The sequence below is a fragment of the Acanthisitta chloris genome, unplaced genomic scaffold (genome assembly GCF_000695815.1).
Source record: "Acanthisitta chloris isolate BGI_N310 unplaced genomic scaffold, ASM69581v1 scaffold10971, whole genome shotgun sequence".
In the NCBI taxonomy this organism is placed as follows: Eukaryota; Metazoa; Chordata; class Aves; order Passeriformes; family Acanthisittidae; genus Acanthisitta; species Acanthisitta chloris.
The window spans coordinates 1,570-12,702 of NW_008654341.1; the positions used below are offsets into that span (position 1 = coordinate 1,570).

The 11,133-nt window shown below is 48.7% G+C and overlaps 2 protein-coding genes across 2 annotated transcripts; one reads left to right on the forward strand and one right to left on the reverse strand.

The window, feature by feature from the left end:
• The first annotated feature begins 3,164 nt into the window (after positions 1–3,164).
• IL18 (interleukin 18) lies at positions 3,165–5,726 on the forward strand. Its single transcript, XM_009083466.1, has 5 exons — positions 3,165–3,231; positions 3,888–3,896; positions 4,390–4,527; positions 5,240–5,385; positions 5,478–5,726. Exons 1-5 carry the CDS (start codon positions 3,165–3,167, stop codon positions 5,724–5,726), a joined length of 609 nt encoding a protein of 202 aa, XP_009081714.1.
• A 1,724-nt stretch (positions 5,727–7,450) lies between these two features.
• Positions 7,451–11,117, reverse strand: SDHD (succinate dehydrogenase complex, subunit D, integral membrane protein; the record flags this gene model as incomplete). Its single annotated transcript, XM_009083467.1, has 3 exons — positions 7,451–7,616; positions 8,958–9,102; positions 11,039–11,117. Coding segments are annotated over 3 exons (390 nt in total), but the record flags the coding sequence as incomplete, so codon positions are not given.
• Between the last annotated feature and the right edge of the window lie 16 nt (positions 11,118–11,133).

Consider the following 11,133-nt stretch of genomic DNA (forward strand, 5'->3'; position numbering starts at 1 on the left):
GGGAATGCACAACATTGCTGAAACTCAGTCTGAAACAGTAGTTACCCCAAATGTTTTGCTCTGCTGCTGAATTCCTATGCCCTTTAAAATCCCCCTGAGCCAATTTCCTTCGTTTCTTTCAGCAGCTTTAAAGAAAGCAACAAAATTCCTACAGCACACACATAGTTTGTGTTGGTCTCAGCAACTCAGAGAAACACATCACTGCCTGGGGGTAAACCAGTCAAAATCCACATCATCAGTAAAACAGACAGTGGTTTTATCTTTAGAGCTATCATTTCATCTGAGGTTGAAAGATGTGACATTGACCTCAAAATTATCTCCCTATTTGTATCATAGAGATATTCAGACATTCCCTACAGACCTTTCCCCCTCCAAGAGCAGTAAGAGGCATCTGGGCAGGTGAGAGAATGTCTTGGGGTCGTGAGTTTGGGGAGTTTTGAGGCGTTTTGGTGTGTTTCATCTCCACAGCCCTAGTGCTACAACTGGAGCCTCTTCACTTTACCCCGAGCTGCACAGCCCTAATTAATGCCTTGCTAATCAGCCAGGAAACAGAAAATCAAGGCATGGAGATTCCAAACGCTGCCAAGTACTAACAAGTATTAAAATATTGGCTATTTATCCATTCCTAAGCTCACTTCCCTGGCTTTTAGCAGCTTTACTTGTCCCCCCACAACACAGTGTTTGCCCCTGCAGTTCCAGCAGCATCTGTGGCATTAAACACTCCCCAAAGACAGGATGGAGAGCGAAGGATGTCACCCCAAAACAGCAGCCCAAACCCCTCCCCTGCAGCCACTTCTGTGCGGAGGGACAGGAGACAAAATTTCCCCCGCAGACAGCGGTGGCATTGATCTTACCGCAACATCCTCAATCCCAAACCTCCCGCAGGGCAGGCGAGATGCTGACGCGTGTGCGGGGAATTCTGCGGGTGGTACCTGCTCCGACACTGCCCCTGCAGAGCTGGGGCACCGCGGGGAGGGGAGAAAAGGGACAGAAGCGACTGACGACAGCAGCCGCAGCGAGCTGTGCTCGCAGCCTCGCGTTTGCATAGGCGCTGTCTCCTGCGGGGAGGGGAAACGCAGGCGTAGGCAGATCTCTTGGGAAAGCGCCCGAATTTCCTCTGCCGCGGCTGCTATAAACCCTCTCCCGACCTCGAGAGCTGCCCCGCGGCTGGTGAGCCATGGGGGCGGGGGGACAGTGACCGCGCTGGGCTCGGGGCTCTCCTGCTTCTCTCCCGACTCTCGGGGGACTCGGGCACGGCAGGATTTGGAGCTTTCTTGGTCCTCTCCCGACTCCAGAAGGATTTGGAGCTCTCCTGGTCCTCTCCCGACTCCCGAGGGACTCGAGCATCCCTGCGCATCACTCGCTGCAGCCGCCGGGACACAGGTAAGTCCTCTCCCGACTCCCGAAGGACTAGGAGCTCTCCTGGTCCTCTCCCGAAGGACTTGGAGCTTTCCTGGTCCTCTCCCGACTCCAGAAGGATTTGGAGCTCTCCTGGTCCTCTCCCGACTCCCGAGCGACTCGGAGCTTTCCTGGTCCTCTTCCGACTCCCGAAGGACTAGGAGCTTTCCTGGTCCTTTCCCGAAGGACTTGGAGCTTTCCCGGTCCTTTCCCGGCTCCCGACGGATTCGGGCACGGCAGGATTTGGAGCTCTCCTGGTCCTCTCCCGACTCCCGAGGGACTCGAGCATCCCTGCGCATCACTCGCTGCAGCCGCCGGGACACAGGTAGGATCGTGGCTCTGCTCCCCTCCTGCATCCCCGCGGGGCAAGTCAGGGCACAGCACCTCGGCTAAAAACTCCTGTCAGTCTCTGCTGCTCCTTTCAGTCGCACTCAGCGAAAAATCTAACCATTTTTTACTACTTAAAGTCGGACGTGATGATCCTGGATGTGTTTTCCAGCCTTGATGATTCTGTTAGCCTATCAGGGAAGAAGCACAGTTGTTTTATGTGTTGTATATGCAGTACTTAGAGGAGGCTTGTAAAAAAGAGGGAGGGCAACTTTTTACATCGGTACACAGGGATAGGACAAGGGAGAACCGTTGCAAACTAAGGGAGATTTAATTAGGTTGGGGTGAAATTCTTTGCTCGGAGGGTGTTCAGGCATTGGCTCAGGATGGGTGTTCCATCCCTGGACATGTTCCAGGCCAGGCTGGATGGGGTTTGCAGCAACCTGGGCTAGTGGAAGGTGTCCCTGCCTGTGTCAGGAGGATGGAACTAGATGTCTTTAAGGTCCTTCCAACCCAAACCACTCTGTGATGGTTTTACCCGTTAAACCAAGGCTCATCATTTCCTTTAACTCTATCAGTCAGTCCTGTCTGTGCCTTACCCTCTGCTTTAGAATCACAGAGTAGTCCTGGACTTCTTGGTTAGTTTGCTCCAGCTGAGGCTTGCATGGTTTGGTGCTGTGGTATTTCATTTCTAGCTGGGTTGGGTGTGCATGTTTGCAAACACAGGTGCAATCCTCTGGGTGTCTTTTCTGCACAGACCAGCTCCAGCTACAGACCAGATAAAAAACAGGATGAGAAAAAAAAAATCACTCTCAAATACATTCCCCCAAGTCCTTCACTAGCAGGACAAGGAAAGCCCAGTGATCCTCCATCCCAATCCCCGAGGGAGATGGGTGTGTTTATTTACTGAGGTTAACATTGCTCACTCGTTTGTGTAATGAACCTTTGTCAAACGGTGAAAACACTTTGGAATGAACCCAAATTTTTCAATTGCACAACAAAATCCAAGTGCAAGAGTCTGATCTTGCTGTCATTCCCTTGGCACTAACACACTAATTGGTGTGGGGAAACATAAAATTTAGTGCAAGGGATATGAATAGAGCTCATTCTTCTGGAATTTTTGGGGAGGGTTGTGTGTTGACACTGGAGGCAGGTGCAGCCCTGGGGGAGTGATAAGTTACCCCTGAAGTGTGTGTAAGAGGGTTTGGAATCTCTCAGGTGCAGAGGCTTCAATAAGTATTTCAGGGTTGGTTTGTTGGGGTTTTTTTTTTTTGTAAAACAACTGTTATTATTCCTAAGGGAAATGTATCTTTCCTTCTTACCTTTTCTGTGTCACTCTTGAAAGAGAATAGCTGTGAAATCAAGATCAGGACTGAAGCTAAGAAAGTGAAAACTACTGCCAAACAAACCCCAGCCCAGCTCTCTGGGAACACCACGAGATGAGTGCTGAGGAGATCCTGGTGTCTGCAGTGCAGCTTGGGAAGAACTTCTGCCTCTATTTTGAAGGTAACTGCTGCCTGAAAGAGCAGTTGAGAACTTTTGCTGACTGAATGCTGATTTCATACATTTCCTTTATCACTCCGATTCCACCTCATTTTCCCGTAAGGTTTTAAGTTAGCCAACTACCTGAGTCAGTGGAATATTTGTTGCTTCATGCAAAACACTCCTGCAAGTGACACTCAGAAGGGCTGGAATACTGTGGAGTGACTAAATTCCAATCCTGCAGAATAAAGTTAGGAAACAGGTTTTTTAGAAGCAATTTCATGCCTGTTTGTTGTCCTTTGGCTCACTCGGACTAAAGCTGCTGCTGCAAACAAAAATCTGCATGCAATTACCCTCAGTTGTAGGCTCAAACTGACCTGCTCACCCCGAAATAACCCTGAAACATTTTGCATACCTCTAGCTTGGTGAGAACTCCAGTTCCCCAATGACTGGTGGTTTCATCATTGTGTTGAATTTGTTTTGCTCATGAGCAAATCCTCCCAGCAGTGAGAGCAGCTCAGGCTGGGGAGGGAGTGACTCTGGGGAGTGACACTGGAAGTGTGTGGGTGGCTGGCTGGCTTCCAGCCTCCCCTGGGTAGAAAGTGGTTTCTTTTGTGGAGGTAGAGCTTAATGTTGGTGTTTTTCTCTCCTTTTTTCTTCCTTGCTCCCTCGGAACCAAGACGATGATGGTAAGCTGAAAGCTCATCAGTTATACCTTCAGTATCAGCTTCACATGAACTAACCTGCTCATGCTTACTAACCCAGAGTGCTGTGTGCCTCAGAGGACAAGTTTCAAACTGGTAATGGCATCTGCAAGAAAAACAGCTACAGCTCACCTGCTCCTGCTGCAGCTGATGCTGCTTTAACTCCTCCTGAGGTAGTGGCTCCCTGGCAGGACTTTCAATGCAGTTCTAATTGCTGGGCAAAAGAGAGAAGTGTTGCTGCTGAATCCTCACTAACAAACACAGCAGCTTCTCTTGCTCATGTGTCCAAACTGCATCTGGGAAGTCCTGGGTTGCTGCAAGCCAGAGGTGGAAAGAATGACGTGGCTTTGCTTTGTTTGAGGTTGCTACTCCAGCAGCTATTTCACATCAGCTCCTTCATGGCAGCATTGAGCCTGCAGCAAACTGTCCAGGTATGAGGAGATTACAGTTCAAATGCCAAGAAATGTTGTCTCTGCAGAGCTGGAATGTGATGCCCTTTGTAAGGAAAAGACTCTGCACCGAGTGCTTCGCAATGCTGACAGCCAACTGCTGGTGGTGCGCCCAGACCTGAACGTGGCAGCCTTTGAGGATGTGACAGACCAGGAGATGAGATCTGGTACTCCATCTTCACACAGGAGCTGTAACCATCCCACTGCCCCTTTAATCTAGAGGTGGTTTTGTGCCTTGAATCACTGGCTCCAAATGATGAGACTAATGGCTTAAACTTTATGTGTAAGATAAGCTAAGGGAGCTGAAATTGTGCATTGATGATGGAGATTCCTGGATGAGACCAGAAAAAGGACTGTTAAGATTTTTTTGGTTAGCTCTGATCACAAAATTCTTAATCATTTTAAAATGAAAACAATGTATTTAGCACTAAAAGCTCTGACTTTCTCCCAACAATAGTTAACAATACACTTACAGTTTTGGCTTTGACTTTTTTGGTGCTTCAGCAATTTAATCAGAGCTCTATTTGGTGACATATTTATTTACAGCCACCTGTATACAGACACAAGCTCATTTACAGATGACTAATTACAAACCCAAGTCTCACTTCAGGCATGTACAAGGATCTGATATCACAGACTAACTGTTAACGTCACCTGCTTTACTGCAAACTGAAAATCTTGGGGATTGCACGACTTCATTTTGACATGGAAGTCAGAAATGTGCAACCAGCAGGCATAAAATTCAAGTCCTGACTCTTGTCAGGAAAAAATATCCTGGGAAGAGCCAGCAGGTGCCAGTGGGATGGCAAGACAGCAAAGAGCTGAGTTGTTGCAGCTCTCTGCTGAGCAGACAAGCAGTAACAAACCATTTTTGTCCAGGCAAAGGGATGCACTTCAACATTCACTACTACAAAACCACCACCCCTGCAGCAGGGATGCCTGTGGCCTTCAGTGTGCAAGTGGAAGACAAAAGTTACTACATGTGCTGTGAGGAAGAAAGTGGAAACAAGATTGTTCGATTCAAGGTAAGCGTCTGTTCCCACATCTGATCTGAGAGCTGGAACAAAACTGTTCAGGTCTTGTCCTGGGACTAACCTGTTGTCATTTTCTTCCTCAGGAAGGAGAAGTTCCCAAAGAAATTCCTGGGGAAAGTAACATAATCTTTTTCAAAAGGACATTTACCTCGTGCTGCACCAGAGCATTCAAGTTTGAGTACTCCCTGGAGCAAGGGATGTTCTTGGCCTTCGAGGAGGAAGGGTACCAGAGAAAGTTAATTCTAAAGAAACTCTCCACAAAAGATGAAGTGGATGAAACCATGAAGATAAGTTTATCTAACTACACCCAGAGAGAAAGCCACAACATATGAGGATAAATGTGGATAGTCTTAAAACAGATTTTGGCTTTTTTATAAAGGGAACTTTAGTCTTTATCTCGACCAGGTTCTATGTTTTAACTACCACAAGTCAGTATTTATAACAGAAATGAAAAGAAATAAATGCAAATTCTTGGCAAAACACAGTGTTTTCCAGTCAGATGGAAGGGAACTGCATGATGGGGGAACAAGAATGTGGATGCCTATCCAGTCCTGCAGAATTTATCCCTGAAACCTTTAGTGCCTGTTGTCAAACGGCTTTTGACCTAGGTACCTCAGAGATGAAGTGGATCTACTTAGGGGAGGGAAAGAAAAGCAGTTACCATAACAGATTTCACAGCACCTGTGCACTCTGAGAGCACTTTTGTTTTGCCTTTGAATGACTTCCCGAGCACCTTCACCCACCTCAGCCCCACAGGGACATCCCTGGGGCTAACCCAAAGCTTCCAGCCAGGAACAAATGGGAATGACAGTGAACTGACCCAATTTCCAGGGTACAGGTGGCTCAGAAAGGTGTTCCCATCACCTTTCCATTCTGGGCTCAGAGCTGGACTAGTGGGACACCTGGTCCAGATCTGTACTACTACACTCTTACACAGCTCTGAGAGGATTCATTTTACACAGGAGTATCTTAAACCACCACCACACAGAGACACATCTTGTGTTTGGCCTCAGGAAAGGAAACATCAAACACTTTCTAAGCCAGAAGCTCAGACTGTCCAGAGGGACTTACCCATGACTCACACAGCTGCATCTTCCTCGCCAGGACAAAATCACAAATGTGATGTTTGTGTTTAGCCAGACCACAGCAGAGAGAGCTACCAGCTCCATTCTCAGCACAGCACTGCAAGACAACCTGGCCAGAGATGTGCAGCTGCCCAGGGTTATGTGAATAAGCAAGTAAAGAAACATTTTCCATCCAGATTTAACCCAGAAATAAACTAGATCAGAAGTCTTGTAGAATTCAAACAGCAGTTCTTGGTTGTTCTGGTGATTGCCTAACACACAATCCCCTTCCTCTTCCTATTAATAGTGCCACACAAGTAGCATTAGAATGTGGAAATAGTTCCCCATTCCTGAGTCCTGTGAAAGTTAAATAAATAAAACTATTTCTTATATTTTCTTGGAGCTCAAAGGAGTAAGGCACAGTAACAGTGTGAGTTAGTGTCTTACCTTGATTTGAGACAGAAGAAAGCAGAACTAGGTGCAGAGAAAACATTTGAAGCAACCCAGAAGTAGTACAAAAGGCTCAGGACACACAGAGTTTCTGTAAATTCTTTATTGCATGGATTAAGAAAAAAGTATTCCCTTTTCTACATCAGCTCTCAGGGTCCAAAGAGTTACAGGCTCTGCCTTAACCACAGGGCAAGAAGAAACAGCTCAATCTTCCACAAGTCCAACTTGTTTTGTAAAACAGGAAACCAAACAACAGTTGGTTTAGAAAAACACTCATTACAGGGAAGGTTCCCTTCAGCTATGCAAGTCTGGCATGGATGTAATTAACCCATCCCAATTTAAAGCTTAGATCCACTCACTCAAAATCTACTGTTTCTCCTCCACCACCTTGACTGCTGTTGGATACACTCCTACCCACCCAGCTCTGGCCTCCCTGCATGACCCTTGGCTTTCCCTTCCTTTTGCATTAGAGATATGGGTACAAATCCGATGAAGCAGAGGCAGCAGAGAACAATCTTGTGTGTCAGGGGCGTGGGCACAGCTCAGAGGCTCCAGAGCATGGCCACAGCCTTGCAGATCCCCACGTCGTGGTGGTTGAAGTAGCAGAGCCCAGCGAAGGTCACAGCTGACAGCACGTACAGCCCCGTGTTGGCCACTTTAATGGGAGTGTCCCCGTGGACATAATCAGTTATCACCTGGCCAAGACCCCTACAGAACAGGAGGAGAAGCTGAGATCAGGGAAGAGCACGCCCTGAAATCCACCCAGGCTGTGTCAGCATGCTAAGGTGCCTCAAAGGGCTTTGTACCACCTGCCTTTCCTGCCTCTGTTTAAAAACCAAACCAAACCATCCCACGTGTTCTTTTAAAAATACACATGTTGGCTCAGAGTTTTCTTGGGGGCACTGAGGAAACAAGGTGCTAAGCACAGCTCTTGAGGCAACAGGATCCTTGGCATCTGCCTCCAAGAGACACAGAGCAGCTTCCCTCAGCTCCAAGTGAGAAGAGAAACCAATGGAAAAATCCTTCTTGCCTGAGCAGCAAGGAATGGATCTGGCACCAGCTGCTGCCACACAGGCACAGAAGACTCCTGGATGTGTATTGAGGTTATAAGAGTGGCTACCAAAAAAATTACCATACTTTGAGGTTTCTTCTACGTCTCTCAGACTGAGAGTGAACTCTTGAGCAGATTTAAATATCCAGGGACAGAAGGCACAGGATGGTGTTAGGCTGTGGGAAGCAGCTCCAGGTCAGAGTGAGCAAAGTGCAAGAATCCCTGGCACAACTTCCTAAGGGAAAAACTGAGATTCAAGAAAACTTGGCACCCCAAAGTGCCACAAAGCTGAGTTATCCTCATGGCAAGGAACTCCAAACTAGTATCACCTCAAAAGGTGAATGCTGCCAGTCAGGCCAACCATCAGCTGGATCCACTCCGAACCAGCCTTGCCCCTGCTGCATTAAGGATCACAGCAGAACTACACTGAAAGTGAACATGAGCAAGCAACCATTGCCCAGGAATCATGGAAATCCAGGTCTCCATTGCTCTAGAGGAACTGCCCAGGAATCATGGAAATACCAATCCAGGTCTCCATTGCTCTAGAGGAACATTTGCTGTGAGCTGAATCCCATCACCACTGAGGTACAAACCCAGCACACAGCACAGAGCTCTAAACCAACTTGTTTTCCACAGGTCTGTCCTGTTTCTGTTCCCTCTGTTTGTACAGCATTGACTCCTCTACCAGATAAAAGGGTCCAGGATTCCAGAGTGGCAAGGAAGTGCTGCTAAGGTAGGACACTGTGTAGAACACTGGAGAATGTTTATGGATTCCCTAAGAGAAATACATACCCTGCCTTCTGCCTGAGAGAATATGGAACAAAGGGAGATCAAGGTACAACTACTCTTGTCAAAAATCACGACCTGGAGATCTTGTTTGCCTCTTTGCAGGTGTTTTACACTATACCAGGAAATCAGACTTACTGCCATGTAGAGATCTCAGACCTAAGGCTTGGAGCTACCTGGCTCTGAGACTCTCAGGGGCCTGTGCTGCTTACCAGTGGCCGTGGAGAGTGAGGGCTGCAGCCAGGGAATAGTCCACAGCTGGTCCAGGGCACAGGTAGGCTGCAGGCAGGAGGCCCAGCAGGAACACACTGACAGCTCTCTCACTGGTCCAGTGCAGAGATGCAGCCTTGGAACTGCCTGTGGGGAGAACACTTCTCAGTGCAAAGTCCTTGTTCCACGTGCTGTAGGCTGAAGAGCAGAGACCTGAACCTCCAGTTATAACATTGCTCATGTTTAACTGTGCAGCTGACAGACCAGAACTTCATCCTAGCATGGTTACTGCTCATCACCTGTGTAGTGTTACCCCATGGAGAGAGAATAAACTGAACCTAAAGAGTTAAACCTTCTGTTTTCTTTTAATACCTTTGAACCTTTTCCACACTTGAAAACACTACACCTTTGTTAGTAAACAAAGACTTACTTTGTTGACAGTAAATGACCATCTGCTGTTTGAAGCCCTGTAACTCACACATGGACAGTGACACTGAAGATCAGTTTCAACAGTGTCACCTCACACAGACCTTGTGCTACAACCAGAGAGCAATCACCAGCCTTGATACTACCTGGAAATGCTGCTGTGCAAGGCCATGGTTAACACCAGGGACACAACCTCACCCCAGAAAAAATCCTGTACCGTGTGTCAATCCTCCCTGCCCTTGGTCACTCACACCTGCCACCTAAAATCTACTCTGCTCAAAAATTCACAGACTCATAGAGTGGTTTGGGTTGGAAGGACCTTAAAGATTATCTCATTCCACCCCCTGCCATGGGCAGGGACACCTCCCACCAGCCCAGGGTGCTCCAAGCACCATCCAACCTGGCCTGGGCAACGTGTGCCAGTGTCTCAACACCTCACAGGGAGGAATTCCTTCCCAATATCCAATCTAACCCTCCTCTCTGTCGGTCTGAACCCATTCCCTTATCCTATCCCTCCCTGCCCTTGTCTCCAGCCTTATCCCCAGGCTCCCTGCCCAGGTGTGGGGGTACAGGGCACACAGAATGAGGCTGCAGAGACCCTTTGGAGGGCTGGGAGTAACAGCCCAGACACAGCTGGGGCTGGTGATGGGCACTGAGAGGGGAGACCCTACACAGAGACAGGGGGAGAGACACAGACACAAAGACATGGGGGTAGATAGATGTGGGGGGAGAGACAGGGAGAGAGACCCAGAGAGACTCACAGGGAGAGAGACATGGGGAGAGACATAGGGAGAAACACACAGACATACAGGGATGCACAAAGTCCCAGGGGGAAAGACATGGAGAGAGACATGGGGAGAGACACACAAACATACAGAGATGCACAAAGACAGAGACACAGACATATAGAGACAGACAGAGAGATACACAGACATACAGAGACACAGAGAGACCCACGGGGGGAGAGAAACATAAACATATAGAGATGCACAGAGACACACACACAGGCATAAAGAGACAGAGAGAGAGAGACACAGAGAGAGAGAGAGACAGAGAGAGAGAGAGAGACACAGAGAGAGAGAGACACAGAGAGGGAGAGAGAGACAGAAACAGAGAGACAAAGAGATACAGAGACACAGAGAGGGACACAGAGAGAGAAAGGGACACAGAGACACAGAGACAGACAGAGAGACACACACAGAGATAGACAGAAGGACATACAGAGAGAGACAGAAAAACAGAGAGAGAGGCAGAGAGGGACAGACAGACACGCAGACCCCGTGTCCCGTCCCGTGTCCCGTCCCGTGTCCCATCCCGTGTCCCGTACCGTGTCCCGCCCCGTGTCCGACACAGAGAAGGGACACAGAGACACAGAGACAGACAGAGAGACACACACAGAGATAGACAGAAGGACATACAGAGAGAGACAGAAAAACAGAGAGAGAGGCAGAGAGGGACAGACAGACACGCAGACCCCGTGTCCCGTTAGACAGAAGGACATACAGAGAGAGACAGAAAAACAGAGAGAGAGGCAGAGAGGGACAGACAGACACGCAGACCCCGTGTCCCGTCCCGTGTCCCGTACCGTGTCCCTCCCCGTGTCCCTCCCCGTGTCCCGTACCCTGTCCCGTACCCTGTCCCTCCCCGTGTCCCGTACCGTGTCCCGCCCCGTGTCCCGAGCCGTGTCCGTGCCGTGCCGGAGCGCTGCGGTCGGCGGGGGCCGCCGACAGCAGGGGGGGGGGGGGGAGAGCT